Genomic DNA, 25,990 nt, shown 5'->3' with positions numbered 1-25,990 from the left:
ACAATCTCCTTCCTATATAAGATCACATATTCATAGGATGAGTATGAAGTAACAAGCCTGGTATGGGATGTACCTATGCTGACAAACACCCGAAACCAAGACAAGAGGAAATGCGCCGCTCGGCTTCATGACCAAAGTCATGGCTAGGACTCAGAGGCATCTATGAACAGAGGCCCTCGGAATTCTTCGTGATAGAAGGGAAAGCATAGTGGGGAGTGTCCAGGCGTTGGCAAATAGCACCCTGACCAAGAGCAAGCAACAGTCTGAGTTTCTGCTTTCCACTGGAAAACAAGTGCTAGATGACTTACAACATGGCTGCTAGTGCCAGCATTTTACAAAATTGGAAAATTATGCAGGGTTTCACACATGAAGAGAATTTCCTATCATAGAATAGTAAAGCCTTAGAAGGCGCACTGAGCATCATTTTGTCTAGCTCCAAAATTTTCACATAAACAATATTAACAAGCAAGTCTTAAATAAAGGAATAACATTTTATGAAAATAATGAACAAAACAGAGCAGGGGAGACATCAAGAGTGTTTGAGAGAAGAACCTTGAAAAGGTACAGCTTCAAACGTCAGACACCATGAAGAAAATGCCGTGTATTTATGTTGTAGGCAAAACCCCAACAAAGCCTAGTGACTAAGTGCACGCCATTGCTGTCAATAAGGTGTTGAACATGTACTTTATGAATAAAAAAAATACACAAAGTAACTTTTCATTTATTTATTCTGTCCTCTCAAATATATTTAAAAAATAACATTTTAGACACTGAACCACAAATACACACAAAATAAAGTAGTGACTGCTTATTTCACAGAGGATTTCCCCTTGAGTCCTTTAGCTGCTTTGCATAAAATTCGAAGCTTTCCTGTTGAGACAAAAAGGGAGGGAAGTTACAGGTACAGTTTCTAGCAAGAGCTGATGGCACAAAACTCAGAAGTCATAAAATGCTGCACAGTGATAGCAAAGACCACCGGGCCCGTGGCAGCTGCTGTCTTCTCAAGCCTCCGCACTCCTTTCTATTCATGAAATCACCAGTTCAAGGGCCCCAAGTCCAGAGTTAAAGCCAGCACCAACAGCCTCCACCGTGTGGGCACATAGGTATTTATGCCTGGGTACGGAGGGTTCAAATAAACATGGTGTACTAACTTGCAAATTAATGACACAATAAAAAGGAATTTGGCATGTATGATTTCTCTTATTAGAACAAAGCAAAACAAAATTTACTGGGCAACCGATTAAAAATGGGCAGAGGACCTGAACAGACATTTTTTCCAAAGAAGACATCCAGATGGCCAACAGACCCAAGAAAAGGTGCTCAACATCACTCATCATCAGGAAAAAGGCAAATCAAAACCACAATGAGGTAGCACCTAATACCTGGCTAGTATCAGAAAGACAAGAAGTTAAGTGATGGCAAGGATGTGGAGATAAGGGAACCCTCGTGCACTGCTGGTGAGAATGCAAACTGGTATAGCTAGTGGAAAAGGCAGTATGGAGGGGTTCTTCAAAAAACTAAAAATGGAAATACCATATGATCCAGTAAGTCCACTACTGAGTATTCACCAAAAGAAAACAAAAACAGCAATTTGAAAAGACATGCACCCTCATGTTCACCGCAGTATTATTTACAGTAGCCAAGACACGGAGACAACTTCAGTGTGCACGAGCGGATGAATGGATAAAGAAAATGTGATGTACGTATCATTATATATGTATGACACATACAACGGATTATTATTCAGCCACAAGAAGAATAAAATCTTCTCATTTGCAATAACATGGATGGACCCTTGAGAACGTTAAGCGAAACGGAATAAATCAGAAAAGGTAGATACTATATAGCCTCACTTACATGTGGAATATAAAAAACAAAACAAAAATCAAAAAACATAAAGCCCCAAGCTCATGGATATAGAGAACAGACTTGTGGTTGCCTCAGGTGGGTGAAGGGGGTCAAAAGGTACAAATTTCTGGTTATAAAATGATTAAATCATGGGGATGTAATGTATAGGGCTAGAATATTGTAGTGCATGTCTTTTTTTTTTTTTTTTAAATAGGCTCCACGTCCAACATGGGGCATAAACTCAAAACTCTGAGGTTAGGAGTCAGATGCTCTACCAACGGGGCCAAACAGGTGCCCCACATATTTTAAAGTAGCTAGGAGAGTGGATCTTGAAAATTCTCACCACAAGAAAAAAAAATCTGTAACTATGTGTGGTATGGATGTTAATGGATTTACTGTGATCATTATAAAAAAATACCGAATCATTACGTTATACTTCTGAAACTATTATAAGGTTACGTCAATTACACCTCAATAAAAAAAGAAACCTTCCTAGATGAAGAAATAAAAACCAACTTGTTTAAAATGAACAAGTAATTAATAGGGACACAATATACTAGGCTATTGAAATACAGGCCATTAAATCCTATTTCAAGTTGAAATGATGAGAGAACTGCCCCAAGGACATTTGATAAATCCATACCTATAGTTGAAGGTCTGAGACTGACCTTGTGTTTTAAAGCTCAGCCCCAGAGTGCTACGTTCTCCCACAGCCAAACTCACGGCAGGACTATTCAGTTCCTGAAGCTCTCCCCTGAGGGTTCTTCACAGAGATCTAATCCTCATGTAATTAAGTATTCAACTTATTTTTTTTTTTACACATTAATATGAAGCATACGTAAATCTGTAGAGGTATTTTTTCTCCTTAATTAAGAAATACTCACAGGGGGTTCGGTGAAAGGGACAGGCTCACCAGCATTCTTCAGCAAAACTGCATAACGCTTTAGAAACAGATCATTCAATTTTATATTCCTTGCAGTCAAATTTTCATACAGTGCTTTAGCAGACGCAGCATCCTTGTCTAAGACTGAAAAAAAAAGATTAATCATAGATAAAGACCACCTACCTTACTCTCTTCTCAAAACACAGCCGTTCAAGGACTCCCGAATCCCTTTATCCCAAGGCAAATGAATAGTTAACTACTTTCAGCAAAAAGCCACATTCAGAAACTACCAGCTCCCTCCCTCGCTCTTCCCCACACCTGTAATTCAGCATTATTCAGTATAAAAGAGAAGATGATAAATAAGGCTATTAAGAGACCCAGGATAGTTAAAGTGGCCATAAACCAAAGTAAACATACACCATTCAACACTCTTCTGCTTAAAACCATACTTAAAGAAAAAAATTTTAACATTTATTTATTTATTTTTAAACGTTTATTTATTTATTTATTTTATTTATTTATTTTTTTAAAATTTTTTTTTTTTCAACGTTTATTTTTGGGACAGAGAGAGACAGAGCATGAACGGGGGAGGGGCAGAGAGAGAGGGAGACACAGAATCGGAAACAGGCTCCAGGCTCTGAGCCATCAGCCCAGAGCCCGACGCGGGGCTCGAACCCACGGACCGCGAGATCGTGACCTGGCTGAAGTCGGACGCTTAACCGACTGCGCCACCCAGGCGCCCCTAAACGTTTATTTATTTTTGAGACAGAGAGAGACAGAGCATGAACGGGGGAGGGACAGAGAGAGAGGGAGACACAGAATCGGAAGCAGGCTCCAGGCTCTGAGCCATCAGCCCAGAGCCTGATGCGGGGCTCGAACCCACAGACCGCGAGATCATGACCTGAGTTGAAGTCGGACGCTTAACCGACTGAGCCACCCAGGCGCCCCAACATTTATTTATTTTTGAGAGAGACAGAGACAGAGTGTGAGTGGGAGAGGGGCAGAGAGAGAGGGAGACAGAATCCAAAGTAGGCTCCAGGCTCTGAGCTTGTTAGCACAGAGCCCTACGCGGGGCTTAAACTCAAGGACCATAAGATCACGCTCTAAGCCGAAGTCGAACACTTAACTGATTGAGCCACCCAGGCACCCCTTAATCCACACTTCGAAATCAAGCCAATTCAAGGATTGTTGTGGGGAGGGTCATGTAAATTATGTGGAAATCTAGATCTACATCATGGTGAAGATCATCAGCTAAACACCACCAAAAAGACTTTCAGTACGTTCTCCTATTGTAAACTAAGCAAATATGAGGGATATATAGTTAGCTACAGTGACAAAAATAATCTAAATACGTTAATCAATCTACACAAAAAAAACTATACACATCTACATAATATTAATGACTTACACTAATATTTCACTTAAATGGATGATGAAGTAGCCTAGGAGCTAAGTTTAGCTGGCTTTCCAGTTGTAGCTGATGTGTAGAAATTTTACTTTGAGGTTTACTATTGGGATCACAAGGTCTCTGCTAACAATCACTGTTGGTAACTCAACTCTTTAACATTTAAGCACCTAACAATCTCCTACCCTACACCAGTGCTGTATAACCAATCCCCACTCCAGCACAGCCAGGGCAAGCCTGCAGGATGGACAGGAGAAGTCTAGGGATCAATCTCAGGATCTCCGAAAAGGGAGCGAGTGTGGGTGACTCATCAGCTCTCACTGGGCTTGAACAGATCTTTGCAGTTTGGGTGAAGTCAATTTCCTATCTATAAATCCTTTGTTATCCTCCCTCAGGGACCAAATCCTTTCCCTGACACTGTCAAGGGCACAGCCCAAACTCTACCATCTTCCAGGAAGCTATTCAGAAAACTCTTCCCTCTTGCCTTTCACTACCTTCCTGGTCTCCCTGCTCTTTCCTGTCCCAATTCCCAAGTGGGATTACAAAAGTTTAGTAGCAGTTTTATGCTGTTTGACACTATTTTGTGGTATTTAGTCATTATTTAACATCTCCCAATCCCCCAAATGGAACTTTGAGAAATTTTGTGATTATTGCCTCTATTTTGAAATAGATCATGGTCACCTTGAAAGGTGGGGAGAAACGAAGAACCAGTTGACTAATTCTGATTGCAGTTTGTTGTCCTGACAACAATAAAATCAACAAAGCAATTCTTTATTTAGCCCTTGCCTCATGTGAGCAAATCAGTTCGTGGCAGGTGGATAGGTGATCATCACTTAGAAATGAAATGCTTACATTTATCTTGACTACTGAGGAAACTTTAGCATGGCTCCCTTTCATGTGTGATGAGCTGGCAATCAGGGAGCAGCAAAGTGCTTAAAAGAGTGGAATTTCAACTGTGGTTTAAAGTAAAATCTTGGGGCCCACTTTTAATGAAGAGGTCTGTTATTTCAGAAATGTAGGCAGGTGGGGAGGGTACTGAAGAGGCAAGAAGGCAAGTCACGTGACAGTCTCAAGTATGTGCCTATCTCATGTTTTGTTTCAGGTGGCCTTGGGGAGACTGGATTGGTTCCCAGTGTGTGCACTCAAGTGGACTTCCAAGTCTTGCCAGGAGCCCAGGAGCCTATTCAACAAAGCTGGGCCCCTCTGAAGATGCCCAGTGATACTTTTTAATGTTAAAATTAGACGAATAATTACCTATTTTTCTTAAATGTGCTTTTAAAACATATTCTGAAGCTAAGTCAATTATTTATATCATGATTACCTGATATTTAGGATTACTGTCTTTGAGCCAAAGACTTAGTTGACAACACTACAAATATCTAAATGATTTAAATACAACATAGTCAGATTAAACTTATTACCATAGCTTTTCATGATAGAAGTGTATGCTTCTTCGTTTTCAATTAATTCAGGAATCAATTCTAACAAAGATTTCAGAGTTGATGCCTAGGAAATTAAATACAGGAAATGTTACCACAGCTCAAAAGAAGAGTGAAATAAAACACTGGTATACGTACATTATATCAGAGAATCTTCACAAGAGTTAGAGCAGAACTGCCTATTCAATTTAATAAACTTTTTTCCCTTCTAGTGTATCTTAGTATTTTATTGTTGATTGGATAACTGATAGCCAAACAAACATTTTTCAAAAGTTAATGCAATTCCACTTAAACTTCTATAAACTGTTTTCTAAAATATCATAAAGACTGCTTCTTTTGTCAACTAGTAACCTTACCAAGAAATTAGGAAATCCTAAAGAGCAGAAACAGATATCTACGATGTCTCAAGGTGCCAAGATTTTTAAACAAAATGTGAAGAATTCAGTCCTTCTGAGTTTTCATGCTTTGAATATAAACAGAGCATTTCCAGATATCCCTGGAATGTTTACTTGGTTACTTTCAGAGGTATCTAGACACGCCAGTGGGTTTGGCTCCTATAGTGAAGACAGACCTGCCATACTCTAGTGAGTAACCAAACACATTCCAATATTGCTGGATAAACCAAGGATGGGTTTTATATACTACCTGGCTTAATTATTCTACTGTCAAACAGGCAGACACTGTAACTGGAATTTTTAAAAATCCTAATTCACTTTTTACATGTTTTCTCAACCTATATATCTGGACCTGCATCCTTCCTGCAATTTAAAGTCTCCTGGGAGGAATGTCCTCAACAGATGTTTTACTGTACATTTCCTGTCCATCTTCCAAGCAAGGTAGTAGGTACTTGGCATGTGGGCGCAGACCCGTGTGTAGAGTGACAAATGCCTTTTAGATTCCTTATACTTTTTAATCCACAAATTTAAAAAAAAAGTCCCTTTGAAAGGAAAAAGAGCAACTAATAAGTACTTCTGAAAAGCTGTTTGCTGTAAATAAATATGAGTAAGAGATAAAAAGTACAACTGGGTAAATTAAAAACACCCCAAAACCAGTGTGTTAGTATGAGGGAAATTAAGGAGAACTAGACAGACTCTCAGACTAGAAACCTAAATGTTTTGCATAAAACAAACATTACAACTGGCACTTGGTTTAAAACTTTGTGCCCAAATAAACTGACAATGAGGTTTATGTTGCTTCAGAGGTAAAATCAGACCTACAAATATTTTTTGGAACTGTACTTTTATTTTTTTTCACATCAAAAATAGGACTTGGCTTTGTTTTATACACACATACACACACGTAGCTTTTTAGTGTGAATGAGGTAACCACACAAATTGAGAACATTAATTTGTGGCACGTGCCAGTTTTAAAGCCAAGTGGCTCATCTACCTGACGGCTTGGACCTGAGAAATGGCTGGCATAGCCACCAGCACAGAGACGCTCTGCAGGAGGACAGCTCCCTCTGTAGGGCTTCCCCACTTAAATGGACCAAGTGACCTAAGCAACAGGATTTTTATCTTCCTTTCTAGGGCCCTGTCTTTCTTCTTCTTTTTTTTTTTTAAAAGTAATCTCTGCTTATAATGAGGGGCTCAAACTTACAACCCTGAGATCAAGACTCGCACGCTCCATCGACTGAGCCAGCTGGGTGCCCCTGTAAGGGCCCCTTCTTGAGGCTCTTCACACACAACTACATGAACGGGCGATTCACTGCATGAACGTGTTTTGCATTTCCAGGACAAAAGGAGCCTGGACTGACTCTGTCTCAGTATCTAAAAAAGTGAACAAGTATAGACAAGCCAAATCTTCGGTCTCTGTAGTGTTTTTACGTAAGGCACTGAACCAACAAGCTCTTCTGTGAAACTCAGGTCCCCGAACAAGACCGGCTTCTAGCCTCCCTGACTGGCCAGCAAATCCCGCACAGTACCTTTCCTGGTTTCCGAGAACTCCTAACGCAGAACACCAAGAAAATTGCAGTTTGTTCAGCAATCGCGCCGCATCTCTAAAAATTGAAACGTTATTCAGTAAGCGAAGGTTTTTGATAAACAAGGAGACCAAGGTGAATATTTCCAATTAACAAAGTTCACAATAATATAGTAATGTGTCATTACCAACAGGAAGGCCTAATTGTCAACCACTTTTTTTAAGGCAAGAAAAAGAAAACAAACTCCAGCTATGCCAAGCTTTTGTGAGTGGAGTGCTGTCCTTGGCACCGCGAGTATGAAGTTTGTTTAAAAAGAAAAGGGAAAAATTAAACCGATGCTTCAACAACCACAGAATAAGGTTTAGGACTGCAAAGAAAGAGGGGAAAAAAGAAGCACTATTCCTCTCCAATTATTCTGCCAAGCATTCACAAGTGAGCTAGGGATCATAAGGTTAATTATACATTTAATAAGGTGTCAGGGAGATAACTGCTCGTTTCTTTATAAAAATTAAAATGTACAAAGCAAGTTCTCTTTAAAGTATAATTACCTACACTTATGCATACAAAAGGACTGATTTCAATCTCTCTATTTTATAAAAGGCTTTCATTGCAACAGACAGCCAGCGCTTGAGAAAGAGACAAAAGTTAAACTCAAAAAAAAAAAGTTTATATGACAGACCAGAGAAATCAAGTGTCTATCCCATCTTAGATGCTATAGTAAAATCAAATATGGCAAGACAATATTTTAGTTTACACTCATCACAGATGTCATTCTCTTAAGTTTCTAAGAGCACACTGTTCTTTCAAAGCTTTAAAACATTGTCAATACTAAAACGGATAGTATAAAAAGAACTTTTGGGGACACACAGAGCATTTACATTATAAACTGATGTTTTCGACATCTGTGAATAAAATATTCTTCACCGCGGCAAGAATAATCTTTTACTGTTTGACAAGCAGGTAAAGGACAGGTGAAGGGTTTATCATCCAAAGCGTCTGTCTGCTGAAGGGGTTGACAACGAAGAGACCGTGGCCGATGTCTCAACGCACAGCTGCCACCAAGAGCCCTGCAGAGGCCGCCGTGTGAGTGCGGCTCCGAGGGCACAGGCACCCACCTCACCCGCTGGCCGCTGTGCACGCTAAGAGCCAGGGCGGTGATGGCTCAGGACAAGCTGGCAGATAAAACAGCAAGTGCCACTTTCTGAAGAACTATCAAGACAGTGTGTTGAAATGGAGTGAATACTATCACATGAATAATTAGAGACACGTAACCCCCCCGGTAGGTACACTTAGATATGTACAGATACGTACACGCAAAGATAAAGCTTTAGAGTTTATTTCTTTTAGGTGGAACTTTTAACACTAAAGGCAGCAAGACAAAACCACGAAAAGATTCCTGAAATCCCTATGTATGATCAACTGCCTTTGCTGTTTAGTTAAAAAAAAAAAAAAAAAAAAAGGCGGGGAAGGGGAGAGGAGAAAAAAGTAACCAAACCAAACAAGAACATTCCCAATTAACTAGAATTTCTCTCTGTCCAGGAACAAAAAGTAAAAAAAAAAAACAAAAAAAAAAAAAACAAAAAAAAAACAACCTCGGAGGCACATGCCAATTTCCACCTTTTGCAAAACTGTTCACACAGGAATTTCTCAAGAACTCCTTTTAAAAATGGCTTGGGTTCTGTTGTCAAACTAGCTGAACTTCAAGGATTAAAACTAGGGCTCCAGCACAGGGGTACGGTTTCCCCTTCCCCATCTACCACTTAATATGTTTCGCAGCTCGTAAAAATGGAATGGAATATAGTACTATTTACTATCAGAAATTGGTCCCAGGCCTCAATTTGACACAGGGAGTCTACACAAACACTGCTGTTGGCGGGATCACGGTGACTGTTTGACTGCCACCTGCTGGGAAGGGCTCCCCAGCGGTGCCTGTTTGTGTACATTGCCAGTGGCAGCTCCGATCACCCACCGTTCTGTCGGCACTTGGCACAGCTTTATATTTAGTGCTGTTAAAATGGCATGAATGCAGTTGTCTCCTTCCCTGAAGATTGCTAATTTAACTGCAAGTGCGGGCCACAGAGACCTGCATTTGTCACTTAATGTGTCTGTGACACACAAGTGAATAGAAAGCAAATTCAACTCTTAATAAACCTTGAATAAGGCACTGAGAATGTTTGAGTATTCAAGTGAGAAGCTGTACTTGAAAAGCAAACATTTCCTACTTTTTGTTTGCAAACTGTGTTGCCATGGTGATGCAGTCTTTAGAGCATTAGAGAAATTAAAGTAGGAAATCAAAGGAAGGGCTTTGCATTACCTATCTGCACAAAAGCATTTGTCTTTAAATCGTTCAGCAAAACACATCTTCCCTCACTCCCCCTTAAATCTAAGGGCAGTTCTAGTCCAGTCTGGCATCTTTCAAACCAACAACCTCCCGCTTACAAGCCAGTCTTTGTCATGTGACCTGGATCCACAGTGAATTTAAATGTACTAGCAGCACCATGCTCTATTTCCAGTATGCTACCCTATACTTAGGTCTAGTAATTTCTCAGTTTATTTCCCATAAGCCACAAGCCCCACTGTCCAGATGTGGCGACTCGTTACCTGTAGGAGAGCTCTGGCGTCATCCACTTTGCCTGAATCCAGAAGCTGAAGGAAAAGATCAGTGACAGGTTTGTAAACTGCAAACTGATTGGCCAGTCTCTCTGCCATGATGCTTACTGAAAAAATAACAGGTAAGAAAACTCTTTTGTTTAAACTGTAGTATGACTCATCCACCAAAGAAACCTGGTCCAGCCTCACCAGAGAGAAAATGTGCTTCTGTGTTCTTTTCGCAAGAACAGCTCACTTACTCTTTTCAACTGCTGGTTCCAACTGCTCCTCTATTACTTTTCTGAATAAGTATGTCAAGCCAAAGTACTGGGGTTTCACGGTTTCATTTCCAGAAGTAAGCATATTTTCAATGTTTTCAATTGCAACATCTATGTTATTGCTGTCAAAGAGTAAAACAAATTATTAAAGAAGTATTTGCTTTTGTATTAATCTTGTAGGCAGTTTCAGTATAACAACTTAAGAGACTGACACATACAAATACTTTAGGAAAAAGGGAAAACAGATTTACAACTAACCAGATAAAAACCACTAGGCAAAACTGAACTGCACATTTAGGTCGCAAAAGCAATCGCTAGGCAGTTTATGCTACAATAATCGAAGTAGTTGCTTATTGTAAAACACTGCCCTAGAGACAAGATCAAACAGCTAATTAATGACAGTCCCTTAAGAAAATAGTTTACCTTAAATATTTAATTTGATTTTGTAGCTCTTTGGGTATCAAATGAAAACTTGTTTAAGTGCTCTAACTTCAGCTTTCTGATCTACAACTGCTTCCTGCTGCATGAGGTAAAGATAATAATTGCATAACACCTCAGGATTCTTCAAGCTGCTGCTGAGGTCTTCGAAGGTCTATTTGCATGTCTTTCAACCAGTCACATCAATTTGTTTTTGTAAGGTATCATACATTTGAAAAATAATTAATTTATACTAAAATTCTCAGAAAAAAGTACCTTTACACTCAAAAAAAAAAAAATCAATTACATGGCCCTATTTAACAAGTTATGATAAAAAATGATCTGTATGACTATCTTTTTGGCCAAGGTACTCCTAACTGATACTTTACAGTCATGATATGGTACTCAGAATCCAAATAATCAATTTTTTGTTGGAATTCTTACCTAAAACATAAGAATCCTCTAATAAAAATGAACACCCTGTTACAGTAAGTTTTTCTCATGGGTTTCAGTGAGATAGTTCCTTAATAGTGAATAAAATCACATTCTCTACATCATATAAAACTGTGTTTAATATGGTAGCATTTTAAAATTCATCCAGATCTTACTTGGATAATTTCCTTGATCTTCTAACCTAAAATAATCACATCCTCTTATCAAGGGAAAATTCAAAGTTCTATCTGGCAGGGGATGGGAACCATTTTAAAAGGAAAAAACAAAACAAAACACAGCTTTTCTGCCCAAAGAAATAGAAACAAACAAAAGACCCTGCAAAAACAAACATTATATTTTGATTATCGCAACCCATCAACTGTATGTGAGATTAACTACTCAAGAACAAAGCACGCAGAGTGTCAATTCCATAATTACCCCATGAATCTTTAACTTAGGCAACGTACTTTGCTAGAGACGTTAATAAAAATCAAGTTCTGATTTACTGCTACAGGGGCATGTCTCCATAAGGAATCTAGAGGTGATGGTAAAAGAACCACCTCTAAACACCTCTTTTCCTATGCGTGTGTGTTGACAGCAGGGATGGGAAGGACGGTGGGGGAAACAGAAATGCCTATTTTTAACAAGCTTGCTTGTCCCTCCGCACTCACAATGTTCTAGCAGAGTGTCACCCTCAGTGTTGCTGACAATCACATGAACTCATTTTTCACGTTCGTAACAGTGTTTCAACACAAGGGCCTGGCATGCACATGAAGAAAGTTACCACCATGGAGAAAGTTTCACAATTCTGAAAAATTTGGTAAATGTCATTCGTTGGTCTAATTTAAAGCTAAAACACATTTTGTAACACATAATTATTCCCTAATAGTTCGAGGACAATCAGCAACTGACATCAATATTTCCTCTGTGTTGGTACGGCTTCTAATAGCCTAAGAAAAGTTTTCAAAGGTGGTATTTGAGATAATGCTCCTTCTAGTATCCAGTGAAAGAAAAGAAACTTGAAAATACTCACTTCTTTATTTGTGCCAAAGCAATGTTATTGATGAAAACCATATTTGAAAGTCCAATTGAATCTTCAAGTCCATTTACCATCTTCTGAATCTCCTGTATACTTTCTACATCACCCTTCAAGGCACATGCCTGAATAAGGCGGGTCACTGCTATCCTAGAAGGTGTTTGCTCCAGATCTAAGGCGGTTTTTAGCGTTTTTAGAGCCTCTACAACAGAAAAGCAGGCGACAGAGTTCTTTTATGAACTGTACTGACTAATGCATTTTGAAAACCAGCTTTTAGATACGAGTACCAAATGGCTACACACAAAAAGCTATGAATAATTTATTCTAGATTACAGAAAACATTAATACTTTATGAGAAACCTAAAAAAAATAATGATCTATTTGGCTATCTATAAAATATCAGAGGCCAGAGAAATTTCTTCTTTAAATCTCAGAGAAAACACAAATGTTACTGACAGAATATGGGTTCCCTTCAGGGATAACATTTAGTGACCAATTTTAAGGAAACTGACAAGTTCAGAAAAATAGAAATAATTTTAAAAATTAAAGAGTCTCCATAAATACTGTAACTTCTACCACATTCATACTTTACCAGATTTTATTACATTCAAACATTACCTGCTTATCCAAATCTAATATCCCAAAGATTCATCTTTGGAAACAATGTCTCTCTCTAAACAGGAGCGATTACACAGAAGCAGCCAAACTAGAACATTCAACTTCCACACTAACTAATTTCATTTTAAATGACTGAACACTTGGTAGATACAGAAAATAAAGATCATCAGATTCCCATGGATATAGCCACAGGTTTGTTTGTTTTTTTTTTTTTTAAGTATCATACTTGTAAGTACTTGATTACGGATAAATATGAGATATCTTGATTTACTGACTCATGTGCCAGTGTAGCGAAATCATTACATTAAAGTAAAGTGGTAGACTGGGGGGGGAATTTAACACTTAGCCTAACAATCACTACTGCTATCAAGAAAAACTTCACGGCTGTTTAGAATTAAAGCAATGTAACCTAGAAAAAATGGAGACTCTGAAGGCAGCTTCCAAATGAGAACAAACCTATCTTTTACAGAAGAACGAGGGAAAGGGAATAACTAAACAGTCTACTAAAAGTGCTACAATAAAAAAAAAAAATACGCTCAGTGTTTATTATTGAGGAAACAATTTTTAACTACTACAAACAAAAAATCCAAATCCGTGATTCTTAAATGGGAAAAATAGGTACTTCAAAAGGCACATTCTCTAATATTTTGTAAATACACACGTATAACTAGGAAACAAAATGTTATTGATATTGTTTTAATAATATAATCTATGAAACAAGCTTGATAAAATCTTCTTTAACTGGTAGTCACACATAGATAATCAACTTAAAAATATTCTTTTAACTAAGAATACAGGCTGCTAGGGAGGATCTTCCCACGACTGGATCAAAACAGTACCAAAAACAAGATAACAATAGTGTTGAGCATTTACTACACGTAGACACAATAGTCAGCAGCTACAATCACAAGTACCCTTCTGAAGTAAGTACCAATTTTATAAGTGAGAAACTGAGACAACGGAGTTTAAAATTTTTTTTTTTTTTTCAACGTTTATTTATTTTTGGGACAGAGAGAGACAGAGCATGAACGGGGGAGGGGCAGAGGGAGGGGCAGAGAGAGAGGGAGACACAGAATCGGAAACAGGCTCCAGGCTCTGAGCCATCAGCCCAGAGCCCGACGCGGGGCTCGAACTCCCGGACCGCGAGATCGTGACCTGGCTGAAGTCGGACGCTTAACCGACTGCGCCACCCAGGCGCCCCGAGACAACGGAGTTTAAATAATTTGCCCAAGGTCATATTGCTAGACAGCAACCCAAGAATCCAACACCCCCACACCTGCATCTACGGGTACATGTGTGAGTGAGAGAGAAGGACTGGGACAACAGACCATTGTATGTCCACTCAAAGGGAGCATGAGACCTTAGAACCTAAATCAAATTCCCAGAACAGGAATTGCCTTCCATATAGTTTAGGACCCAAGAGACACTCAAACGGTACCCATCCACACTCTCCCCGAGTCCTTTTCACAGTCTCCTTAATTTACCAGTAACACTGATTATATTGCCAAGATGCCATATAAATCAGCTATTAATATTCCAGAACAGTATGCGCTTATAAAATTAGATTAAGATTGAACTGGCTTTATTTTTCTGCTTTAGATGGCATTGAGAAAAAGAAACCTGAAAAAGAGAAGGGAATTTTAAAAACTGGGAGCCCTAGTCAGCCACGGAGCAAGGTAAGGAGATGGGGACTGTACCAACACCATTGCCATCCTTGCCGACGACCACAGGACTCTAACAGGTTAGCTGACGGCGACGCTGGCATGGGGGGTGGAGGCGGGAGTGTGGCAAGGCTCCCACTCTCGGCCAACTTCCTGCTGAACTGAACAACTGAGAGGAGTAGATGTGAAATCACATCGTAAAGTTTCTTGTAGTTTTCATAGGGTATCTAATATACAAGCGAAGGACAGTAGTCAAGTTAAAAAAATTCAGTTCAGATTCAGCTCAAAAATTAACCCCTCAAAATTAAAAAAATGTTGTGTCTTTATCTCCATGTCTACAGAAATATTTATATGGGGAGCAAGTTTACAATGTTTTAAAACTCTTTTTCATTCTACATTAAATGTCAACTTGACAAAAAGCCATTTTTTTTTTTTTTTTTTTTTTACATTGAAAATGAAATGACAGCTTTTAAAGTTTTAGTAACAAGCCCTGTCCAAAAGGACTGTCTAGATGGGCTGGCCCTGCCTGTGGAGTGCTGTGACAGAAATTTTGCAAAAGAGAAAAATCATCATTTACCTACTCTGTCCTAATCAATGAGAAGACCTCTAAAGACCAGCGTATTTAAATATTACAGGCCAACATTAAAGATGCACAATTAACAACTTTCTCTCAGGGATGGGAAATTATTTTATAAATGTGCAAGTGAAGAATCACATCATTACTACAGAGCGAGGAAGAAAGGAGACACCATACTGAACAGTGAGAGTTTTTTCAACGTTCCTTAAAGATTTCCTACGTGGGTTTTGTTAGATTGGAAAACTGTGGTTTTAATGGTTTTACTGTATTGACTAAAATTCAAACGTAAAGCCTGAGAGAGGACGCTTACCTACATTTCAGAGAGTCATCGTTTTCCTCCTGGGGAGCTCACTCATAAGATCTCCAGATCCAAATCCATCCACAAATACCCTCTACCAAACAAACGGCCCCCTTTCCAGTCTCCCCCAAAGTCCTCTCCGCAGCTTTCTGGGGTTATTTTCTTAACGTTAATTTAAAAACACTAAACTCTAAACTCCAAACACTGTATTTTATTGCTGTTGGTATTATGAACTATTGAAAAAGTATTAGATTAAGTTTTAAAAATCAATATTATAATCATTTGGTGCACAACCCCACACATTTAACACTCAATTTAACTCATTTGCTATCTCACACACAACCAACACAATATGCAAGAAACAACTGCTGGGAATTGTTTCAGATGCTCTAAAGTATGTTAATTTCCAAAGCAAAATGACTTGTGCTGTGAATTTTAACGCACTTGAAAGCCTGTACTTTCTCTCGTTCTGGAACACAAATTTTGCATGTCTGAAGAGCTGTGATTCATCTTAAGAAAACCCATCTTGTGTTAAATGGAATGGAAACTGGACTAAGTGGTCAAATGACAAGTACATTCATATTCAAGCTGTATTATAAATGCATGTACAGTAATTTACGTCTCTCAGCTACCACAAAAGGCTCTTGATAAGCAGGTAATTTGCTAAATGGACTCCTTTATCCAAGTATTCGAAGGGCGTTACAAGAAAAATCTGCAGAGGCATTAATGTGACGTAAAGGTCAAGCATTGTGACATACCTTTCAAATAATCCCGCCTAACTTGCGTTATGATGAGGAGGCTGTTGGCAGCATCGTTCAGTGTGAAGCCCTTGATGTGGGTCTCAGCGCTAAAAGAAGCAGACATTTAGAAAGGAATTACTGACATGCTTCTGATACGATAATAAATGGTTGAGCACCAAGGTGAAATTATAAAAACTACTGTTCGTATGTTAAAAATATTGCTGCAAAATATCGACCTGGAGACAGCTTTTGTGTTATCCTGTCAATGGTTATAGAAGGATAATTTTTTTTTGCATTCTGACAGATGACAAAGTTGGAAATGAGCAACAAAAGAAACAAAGTACAAGATTTTTTTTAAACAATCGGTTCAGATTCTTGAATGCTGACATATTAGATGACTAAAATAACTGCATGCCCTGCATTGTTCGGCTGTATCCTAAGCTGGATACTTTTTCCTCTTTTTTCTACATTCACCATAATTATAAAATGTAAAACTATTCTTTCGGCAACAAAAATGAACATTTATTTCCAGCGCTGTATATTTTAAATATAAATGAAAGCATATTACTAACACCGTATCATTTGGTTGATTAATTTTCAAATTTCTGTCATCTAGATACATACAGGTTTTAAAGGTGAGCATACTGCACAACTAAATCCATCGTGACATTAAAATTGAAAATTTCACTCAACAATCTTGTCCCAGCCTTTTAATTTGGCAACCCCCCCCCCCAACTTTTTAAAACTCAAGAGCAAAAATCGCTGGACTTCTGGCTAAAACCGACATGATTAAAAACCCTAGCCTGGGATGATTTCTGTTTGCTACACTGTTTGCACATCTCCTGTGATGAAATTTCAGTACCCTTAATGCCCCCAAGGGTTCATCTCCCGATGAGGAAATCCCCACAGGTCACGAGGAGCAAAAGCAATCGCCGCCATTTGCCTTAGCAAGCTCGGTGCTGATCTTGCTGCCAACAACCTCAGCCTGTCGACGTGAACATCGAAGCTGAGCAGATTGCGAGAAAAGCAGGGTCACTCCTAAATTATTCTCGTCAATCCCAAGAAAATCCTCCAAAGACACGGTGACGTGCCCAGCCTCTCAGTCACTTCCAGCCTCTGAGATTCACCCCTGCAGTCCCCGGGCACAGGATTTTCTTATCCCCCCCCACCCCCTGCCTGACCAATCCTCTTAATCCCACCAAAGCACCCATTGCTCAGTTTGACTTTTTTCCTTTGTCCCATCTGTCAAAGCTTTTAAGTCAACAACTCGTGCATGAGACTATAAACTGCATAAAGGATTTACTTTCTCATTCTTTAGCATGATTAAATAAACAGAAGACACATTAAAATTAAGCTCACTTCTTAAGTCAACATTATTACATGTATTATACCATATTTACATGAAAATATTACCTAAAATTCATTGAGACCATTCAGTAACAAAACTTCCCTTTTAACTGACATTAAGTGTGAACTATCAACCTTTCAAAAACCTCAGAACACAGAACATTTTCTTTCAATAATTTCTTTCAATCTCAAGAAACTGCCTTTTCCATACAAATATGAAAGTGGGGATCAACAGAAAGAAACTCTCCTCAGTTCTATAATACACTGAACATCTATATTTTACATATGTACAAACTGACCAATCACAATAAAAATATATTCCAAACTGGCAAAAGGAAAAAAAAAAAACTACAAAAAGTTACTGGCAGAGATCTTTTTGTTGGACAATAAAAGTTTACTTCTGACCTATACTTTGGATCTTTCCTTTTATTAAAAAAAAAAAAAAAAAAATCTAGTTCAGAGCCATCAAATCAAACTTCCTGTGATGATGGGAATATTCCTTATCCATGTTGTCCAGCACGGTCGTTAGCCACCAGCCACACATGGTTATACGGCTACTGTGATGGAGGAATGGAAATGTCAATTTCCTAAAAACGCAGTTTAGTGTTATCAGAGATTTAAAACAATAATTTATCTCCCTTACTGATCTTTGGATAAGCACTTCTCCTCCCTTGAAAGCATTCATTATATCTAAATTTTTATTTTGAAACATGAGGAAGTGTAATTCTAACTAAAAATGAAAGAAAGTTGACTTCTTTAATTTTTTAAAGGCTGCTGTCACTGTTGAGGTGACATACTTTTGAGGTGCCATTATTTGTGGGGAAGGTTTAAATGACCTTCTGAAAATGAAGAAATCTCATTAGAGGTCAAGTAAATGCAACATATCAGAGAGTACAGCAAGGGTACAGCAAAAAAGACTGCATTCTTTAGTTCACAGAGAAAACTGCTCTGAAGACTGAACAAGAGGCATCATGCAGGTAGAGTAACAACAGGTTGCTATCTATGGACTGCCAATAACAGTGCCAAAATACATGGGGGCACTGCCACTTGCTCATTTGGTCATGCTACATCACAATAAAGAAGGCCATTTAAAAAAAGCAACCGTTCTTTTTTACTCAGAGCACTGGTACGAAACTGGAAGAAGTGATGACCTCATTAGAAACGTGAACTTCAACTACCATTTCTGAAGTTCCAGGCCAGAGTTATTTTCAAAACAACCCAATGTAGATCTAACCCAAGGTACAATTCTTCAGAGTTCGATATAACATCTTCTCAGTTCAAGGGAAAGGATGTGCATCCAATCCCCAGATTAGGTGCTTATGGCATGGTAAGGCTTTGCATCTAGGATTCTCTTAGGTGCACCCAGCTGCATGTGGAAGGCAGCTACAAAATCCTCCTGGAAGGATAACACAGCTAAGATAAAAGTGCCCTCAGAGTACAGAAAGGCTTCATGGAGATCCAGAGAAAGAGGAAAAATCAACATACATTTTACACGTTGTGCACATAAGGGCAAACAGGAGGGCTGTGATTGCAGGCATCTTCTACCATCTTCTAGATCAGCAGCTTTCACAACAATTTGTTTGATCAAGATCCCCATCACACAGGGTAAGGAACGTTTCACACAACCTACTAGTGTACATTTTACTAAATAAAACTCACAAAACCATCTTTATCACATGGAATGCTTCGATATTTTCTATTCTATTTCATTTACACAAAATGTTGGTCCTGTCTCACTAAAGAGATCCCATGACCCTTACTGGTTACAACTGCAGTTTGAAAAACCACTTCAATGAAAGATGTGCACACTGCATGAGCACTCTAGGGGGGAGGCAAGAGGCTGTTTAATCCTCTATTTTTAAATCTTATCCTCTGAAAAGTGTCTATTTTTTAAAGTTTATTTATTTATTTTGAGAGAGAGTGAGTGCATGCAAGTGAGGGACGGGCAGAAAGAGAGAGGGAGAGAATCCCAAGCAGGCTCTGCGCTGTCAGCACAGAGCCCGACATGGGGCTTGATCTCAATGAACCATGAGATCATAACTTGAGCCAAGATCAAGAGTCAGATGCCCAAAAACTGAGTTACCCAGATGCCCCTCTATTTTTTGAGTATGTTTTATAATATACTTAACATGTGCTACATTAGTACAATTCATTACTAATGGATATGATCAAAATGTTTATGACATGTGATTATTGAATCACTTGGGGTGTTTAGTAATTCTGGGCCCCAAACCATTGCTGGGTGGATGGACTGAGTCAGATGGGACTGAATCAGAACCTTTGGAGTGGGCTGTGGGGAATCTTCATGCTACCAGAATGTGAGGCTTGCAGTTCTAGAACAAACCCAATTAAAATGAGAAAAAATTACAATCTGTGCTTTGGGGAATTTCAGAGATCTCTGTGACCAACCCCAGAATTAAAAGTTTAAAAAAAAAAATTGGGGGGCGCCTAGTTGGCTCAGTCAGTTAAGTGTCTGACTTCGGCTCAGACAGGTCATGATCTCACAGTTCATGGGCTCGAGCCCCACGTTGGGCTCTATGCTGATAGCTCAGAGCCTAGAGCCTGCTTTGGAATCTGTGTCTCCCTCTCTCTCTCGGCCCTTCCCCTGCTCATGCTGTCTCTTTCTCTCGCTCTTTCTCAAAAATAAATATGTTTTCTTTTTAAAGTTAAAAAAAAAACAACTTTTCTTCTTTGCTTCTATCCCTTCACTTAATCACACCCAGTTCACAACACAAAATGCTCTTCTCTTTACGCTGCCTCCCTTTCCTACTAAATCACTATTGCTTCAGAATGCCTTTGATTACTATGGGCAGTGTTAGGATAGAGAGTTTAGGTAATTTCTGAGAAAAGTAATTTTAGGAAAATACCACATCCCCTTGATGACTTCAATGATTACAGATGGCAATAGGCTGTTCAATGTAAAATTTTCCAAGTCACTAATGGAGCATGTCTCGAGTATTCTAGAGATACGTAATTTAATTAGCAACTGAGTAAAAACACAAATGGGATACAGAATACATTAAAAACCTGAACTTTCAAAAAGTCTTAGTGTGACTGTCCTTGATATAGGACATACAAATGATGGCTGAAGACTACAGATATATATGGTGTGCATGTGTGTGTATAAGTATATATTATACTTGTATATATACATCTATATATACTATACGTATACACACTGTACATGGGTGTGTTATGTATTTCCAGACAAGTACAGTCAGATACATTTTTCAAAATGTAATGAAATACAAACAGTAAATATGACCCTATGGTGCATAATTTTTTTTTTTTTAATTTTTTTTTTTAACGTTTATTTATTTTTGAGACAGGGAGAGACAGAGCATGAACTGGGGAGGGTCAGAGAGAGGGAGACACAGAATCTGAAACAGGCTCCAGGCTCTGAGCTGTCAGCACAGAGCCCGACGCGGGGCTCGAACTCACGGACCGCGAGATCATGACCTGAGCCGAAGTCGGCCGCTTAACCGACTGAGCCACCCAGGCGCCCCTATGGTGCATAACTTTAACGTAACACTAGCATTAACATCAAATTTTCCAGCAAACTGCAAGAATGCCAAGCACCCACTTTCTATTCAGGATTCTAATATTCCAAAAGTACTGTGACTTAAAAATTCTGAAGGCCAACGTTGAGCCAAGAGAGATTATTTAAGAACTTGTAATACGTTAGGAAAAGGCTGACCTTTGCCACTGAAAATAAGGTTATTGACTCATCACCAGGACAGCTCTATATTCCCGGGCAGGTGACTGTGATCTATTCCTTTCTAGGCCCTTTCTGGTTAATAACTCAACTTTTCACATTAACTTCTTGGGGATAAGACAACAGAGTCCATTACCTGACACACCAGGTAAGAAAACTTCACTCTTGTTCTGATTAACGAAGTATTTTACTCTGAGGAACTAGCCAGAGAAACAAAACCCCTACCATGACCACCACACAGATTTTTTTTTTTTTGTAAAAAGTCCAAAATCAAACAAAAAACCCAACAGAAGGGCAAAGAGAAAGGCATTTAAAATGTGCTGAGGGGCGCCTGGGTGGCTCAGTTGGTTAAGCCCCTGACTTGATTTCGGCTCAGGTCATGATCTCGTGGTTTGTGAGATAGAGCCCTGCATCGGGCTCTGTGCCGACAGAGATTCTCTCTCCCTCCCACCCCCCAAATAAACATTTTTTTTAAAATAAGTAAAATCAGTCATTCAATAAAATGTGTTGAGCACTTATATTTTCTCTACTTCACTCTATGTTCTTCAACACCTAGAAGAGATCTCTAATGTAAGTCTCATTATCATCTCCTCATCACATAAAAGAAAAAATGAGACTCACAGATGGGAGGCAATTTCCCCAATAGAAATTTCAAGTAAGATTCGAACCCTTGCCTAAGTTCAAAGCCTTTGGGTGTTTTCATTATATTAGGGTCCTCCCACCAAAAAAGGTTCACAGATCTAGCTGCTGAACAAGAAACAGAGTATGATGAAGAAAGAGCAATTACTTTTCTGTATATGGACATGATAAATGAGTGGCAAAGTTATATTAGGCAAATAAAATGTACTACACTGTTCAGGGCCAGTAAGTTTTTTTTGTGTAGGTTAAAAAGAAACCCATAAAACTAGAAAACCATTTCATAGGATTTTTGTGTGTAGTTGAGGATAATTAAGCAGCTGCTACCAGTACAAATCATTAGAAAAATTCTAATGAGAGCTGATACTTTTTTCTAAGTGACAGGTTTAATAAAGAGACTAATACTTACACATCTTTCACTTGCATTGCTTGTAAGAAGCTATCCTTCTCCAAAAGTAATTTTATAAGACTGCCATAAGTTTCATTGTTCAGCACAATGTTTTGCTTGTGTGCTTTCAGGAAAATACTATATGCATCTATGAAGGAAAAAAACATAAAATGAGGTGACATTACTCTGAAATGGCAAAAAAGGAGGGAAGAAACCCTAGAACATGGCCCCCAAACCACATTATTTCTCCTTGTTTCCATACTCCTCCACCATACCACTCTCCACACACACACTGACCTAAACAGCAGATGCCGTCACCCTTCTCATCTTTGTAAACACAAAGTCACAGCTTTGGAAACTCTACTTAAGCCACATGGAAGGTACCTGAAAGGACTTCCTTTTAAAATGACTTTTCATACTAGTTTTCTGAAGTCAATAAATTATTCTCATGCCAATAAAAATGAAAAAGAGCTCTTCTGAATTTGTTTGTCAAAAGATGATACCAGTTTCAAAATAAGCTGCAAAATGTGTGTTAAAGTCCAAATAAACCACAGTTATAATTTAGATTGAGGGGAGCAAAAGATGCATTTTAAAGCACTCTTTAATCTATAAGTGGGTGGTTACAATGGTTAACATTTCAACACAATAGCATTAAAATGAATATAGCCTATAATTCTAAAATTAGGAGATCAAATTATTTGGCTACGACAGGACTTATACAAAAACATACAATTTTCAAATATACAGGTATCTAACAAGTAAACTAAGCAACATTTGTTTGACTGATTAACAGTTTTATTTCACTTGTTCACAATAACTGTCAGTGAATGAAAAGATGTTACCAAAAGAGAAGTAACTACACTTTTCAGTCACATACTTTTCTGAAATAAAATTGCCTGGCTATAAACATTCCAACTGAAACTATAATCCACTCTCTGGTGTGTATAAACAAACCACAAAAGAGAGGGCATAAGTGAACTACATGTACGAACTTCTATAGGTATAAAGCTCAATGTAAGGAAATGCAGTACATACAATTAGGAGGGAACACGATATTAATGCTCAAAAAAACATTCAGAGCTACTTTAGAGGTTTCTGAACAAGCAGACATACACTTGTATTTCTAAGTTAGGGGAGTCTGTATGAGCCCTTCAATTTAAACTGAAGTGACAATGTGAAAAACCCTCTTTCAAGGTAAACTCAGAGAAAACAAGAGAGAAAAAGTATGACATTAATATCTGCTTCTTAACCAAGGAGAACAGATAAAATCTGTCATTCTGTACACAGTGCTCCCTTTCAAGGGAGCTAAGAGGTTAAATGCAGTGCAATTTTTGTTTACTCCCCAACAAGCATGGTTTCCTGAATGGAAATATAAAATAAGTATAATTCAAATATTTAAGATTGACAAAACAATCTAGAAAATCTTACTGTTTTCTAAAACTACAGGCATTGTAAGAAATCGGTATGTCTGTTTATTATTCTCTACTAGTTGAAGGAAGGAAGGATGGAAGGAGGGAAGGAAGGAGGGAAAAGAAGGAAGGGGCTATCATTGTAAAGTGCCACAGGTTTCTGGTGTAAAAGTTGGTAAGGATGCTAAACTACCAGAAATTCGATAAAGTGCTATTATGCAAAGCATTCAAATTCCAAAGTATTCATATTTTGCTAAGCACTCAAATCCTGAGATTTGTGAATAAAAACTCTGAAGAATAACAGGATAAAACAAGTACAATAAATGTAAGTTGCATACTAAAACCAGAATTGGGGTATATCTCCACGTTTATAATAAACACTACATTATATTTATCTAGTTAACTAGTTAAGGTTTTCATTTAAAAACAATTTTTTTAATTAAAAAAATGTTTATTTAATTTCTGAGAGAGACAGAGCGTGAGTGGGGGACGGGCAGAGAGAGTGGGGGAGACACAGAATCTGAAGCAGGCTCCAGGATCTGAGCTGTCAGCACAGAGCCTGATGCGGGGCTCAAACCCACCAACCACGAGATCATGACCTGAGCTGAAGTCAGATGCTTTAACTGACTAAGCCACCCAGGTGCCCCCCAAAACAACAATTTTTAAAAAGGTAATATATGAAGGAGCTCTAGAGTCTTCAAAAAGTAACCATATACTAATTTCATATTTGTTTCAGTCAAATAAAAACTCCACTGGAATATTTAAATAGTATTGATGATCATAATTAATTTTATATTTAGGTTTACCATATATAAGGTAAGGACTCAAGGATGTATAGGGTGAGTATGCAGCAAAGGAAAATGACACAAAGGATAAAGTTACTCTTCGTGACCCTGTACACTTTACGTCAGTGTCACAAAATTTCCAGTTAAGAAATAACAGGAAATTATAAATTTCTAAATTGATTCCTTTCTATTGAGAACAGAGCTCAAAATGATCAATACTAAAATGAATAAAAATCTACGTAACGGTTTAAGTATCATAAAGCATACTTGAAAATCCACACAAAACTGAAAGAATTAAAGAGCATGCTACCATGCTATGGAGAAAAATTAACAACAAAAAAAGGGAAACAACAGTAATGTACGATTCTGAAAGAGTACAATGAAGTCTAAATGGAAATGTCTACAACGTAATAGGCAAGCTGCTTGCTATCAGAGTGTTCAAGATGGTCATAAAATTTTTAAAGTAGTCATAAAGGTGGTAGGCACATCACGTCAGAAGTTTACTGCTAGAAAACAGGAAGATGAGCAAGACACAGGGTTCACGTCCAGCCTCTAACCTTGGAATGGTGCTTGATCACTTTGGCTTAGATATTTTAAAACAAGTTACAGATATCTTGATTTTTTTTTCATCTCTCAGTACTTCATTATAGATCTCAACATTTAAAGATATTGTCCTATAAGTCGTAAATTCCACTATCATACCTAATAAAAATGAGATGGGGCACCTGGCTAGCTCAGTCAGAAGAGCATGTGACTCTTGATCTCAGGGTCATGAGTTCAAGCCCCACGCTAGACATAAAGATTACTAAAAAAATAAACATAAAAACAAAATGAGATAATTCCTTATTATTATCTACTACTCAGTTTATATATAAGTTTTCCCAACTATCCCAAAATATCTTTGTTAATTTAAAAAATGAAAGAAAGTAATTTATACAAGTTCCATCTCTGTCCTAGAGCACTTCTAATTTGTTAAATGGACTTGGATCTCATGCTACTATTAGACCCCTGTGTACAGGTTTACCTTTGCTTTTCTTTCGTTGGCAGGCATTCAACAGATCTTTCTGGATATTTGCTTCTTCACGTGAAGGTGGTGATGAACTCAGGGAATGCTTTTCATCCTCATACCACAACTTAAAAACAAAATTCTTCAGTTAAACAAAAACTGGTATACACAGTGATTTTTTTAGTATAAAACCGGGCTCACCTATGCCCTAACGTTATACTGACAACAAAATCTGTTATGCTTACAGTTAAAAACAAATTACCTCAGGTACATCAAATGGAACCTCCTGATTATTGTTTCTAAGGATTTCTGCTAATAATCTTAAGGTCTTTGCACGAGGAATAATATTTTCTTCTTGCATTTTATTCCAGACAGCATCAGCTCTTTGCCAGTCACCATTTATTTCTGTAAAATTTGATTAGGCAGAAATTAATGAGCATAACGAAGTAGAATTCATAAAAATGTTTAGAATTTCCTCCTATTTGATGTTGAATTGTAAGCATTACCCCCAAACTACTGCTACCAGGGAAAGGAACAGGATGATTGTGGACCAAAGATGAGA

The 25,990-nt window shown here is 38.2% G+C and overlaps 1 protein-coding gene across 1 annotated transcript in view; it reads right to left on the bottom strand.

Annotated features, from left to right (window-relative positions):
* Positions 1–710: 710 nt before the first annotated feature.
* Positions 711–25,990, bottom strand: part of LRPPRC (leucine rich pentatricopeptide repeat containing) — a 112,564-nt gene continuing 87,284 nt past the window's right edge. Inside the window, exons 28-38 of the mRNA XM_025932164.2 lie at positions 25,691–25,833; positions 25,447–25,555; positions 22,250–22,376; positions 16,161–16,249; positions 12,246–12,450; positions 10,346–10,485; positions 10,098–10,213; positions 7,500–7,574; positions 5,558–5,642; positions 2,733–2,875; positions 711–870 (exon numbers count right to left, since the gene is read on the bottom strand). Coding sequence (XP_025787949.2) covers positions 814–870; positions 2,733–2,875; positions 5,558–5,642; positions 7,500–7,574; positions 10,098–10,213; positions 10,346–10,485; positions 12,246–12,450; positions 16,161–16,249; positions 22,250–22,376; positions 25,447–25,555; positions 25,691–25,833 — 1,289 coding nt within the window. The 3' untranslated portion in view covers positions 711–813. The remainder of the gene's footprint in view (positions 871–2,732; positions 2,876–5,557; positions 5,643–7,499; positions 7,575–10,097; positions 10,214–10,345; positions 10,486–12,245; positions 12,451–16,160; positions 16,250–22,249; positions 22,377–25,446; positions 25,556–25,690; positions 25,834–25,990) is intronic.

This window comes from Puma concolor, chromosome A3 (genome assembly GCF_028749965.1).
Source record: "Puma concolor isolate L17-30 chromosome A3, mPumCon1.1.hap2, whole genome shotgun sequence".
Taxonomy (NCBI): domain Eukaryota; kingdom Metazoa; phylum Chordata; class Mammalia; order Carnivora; family Felidae; genus Puma; species Puma concolor.
This window is presented reverse-complemented; position numbering and strand designations above follow the sequence as displayed.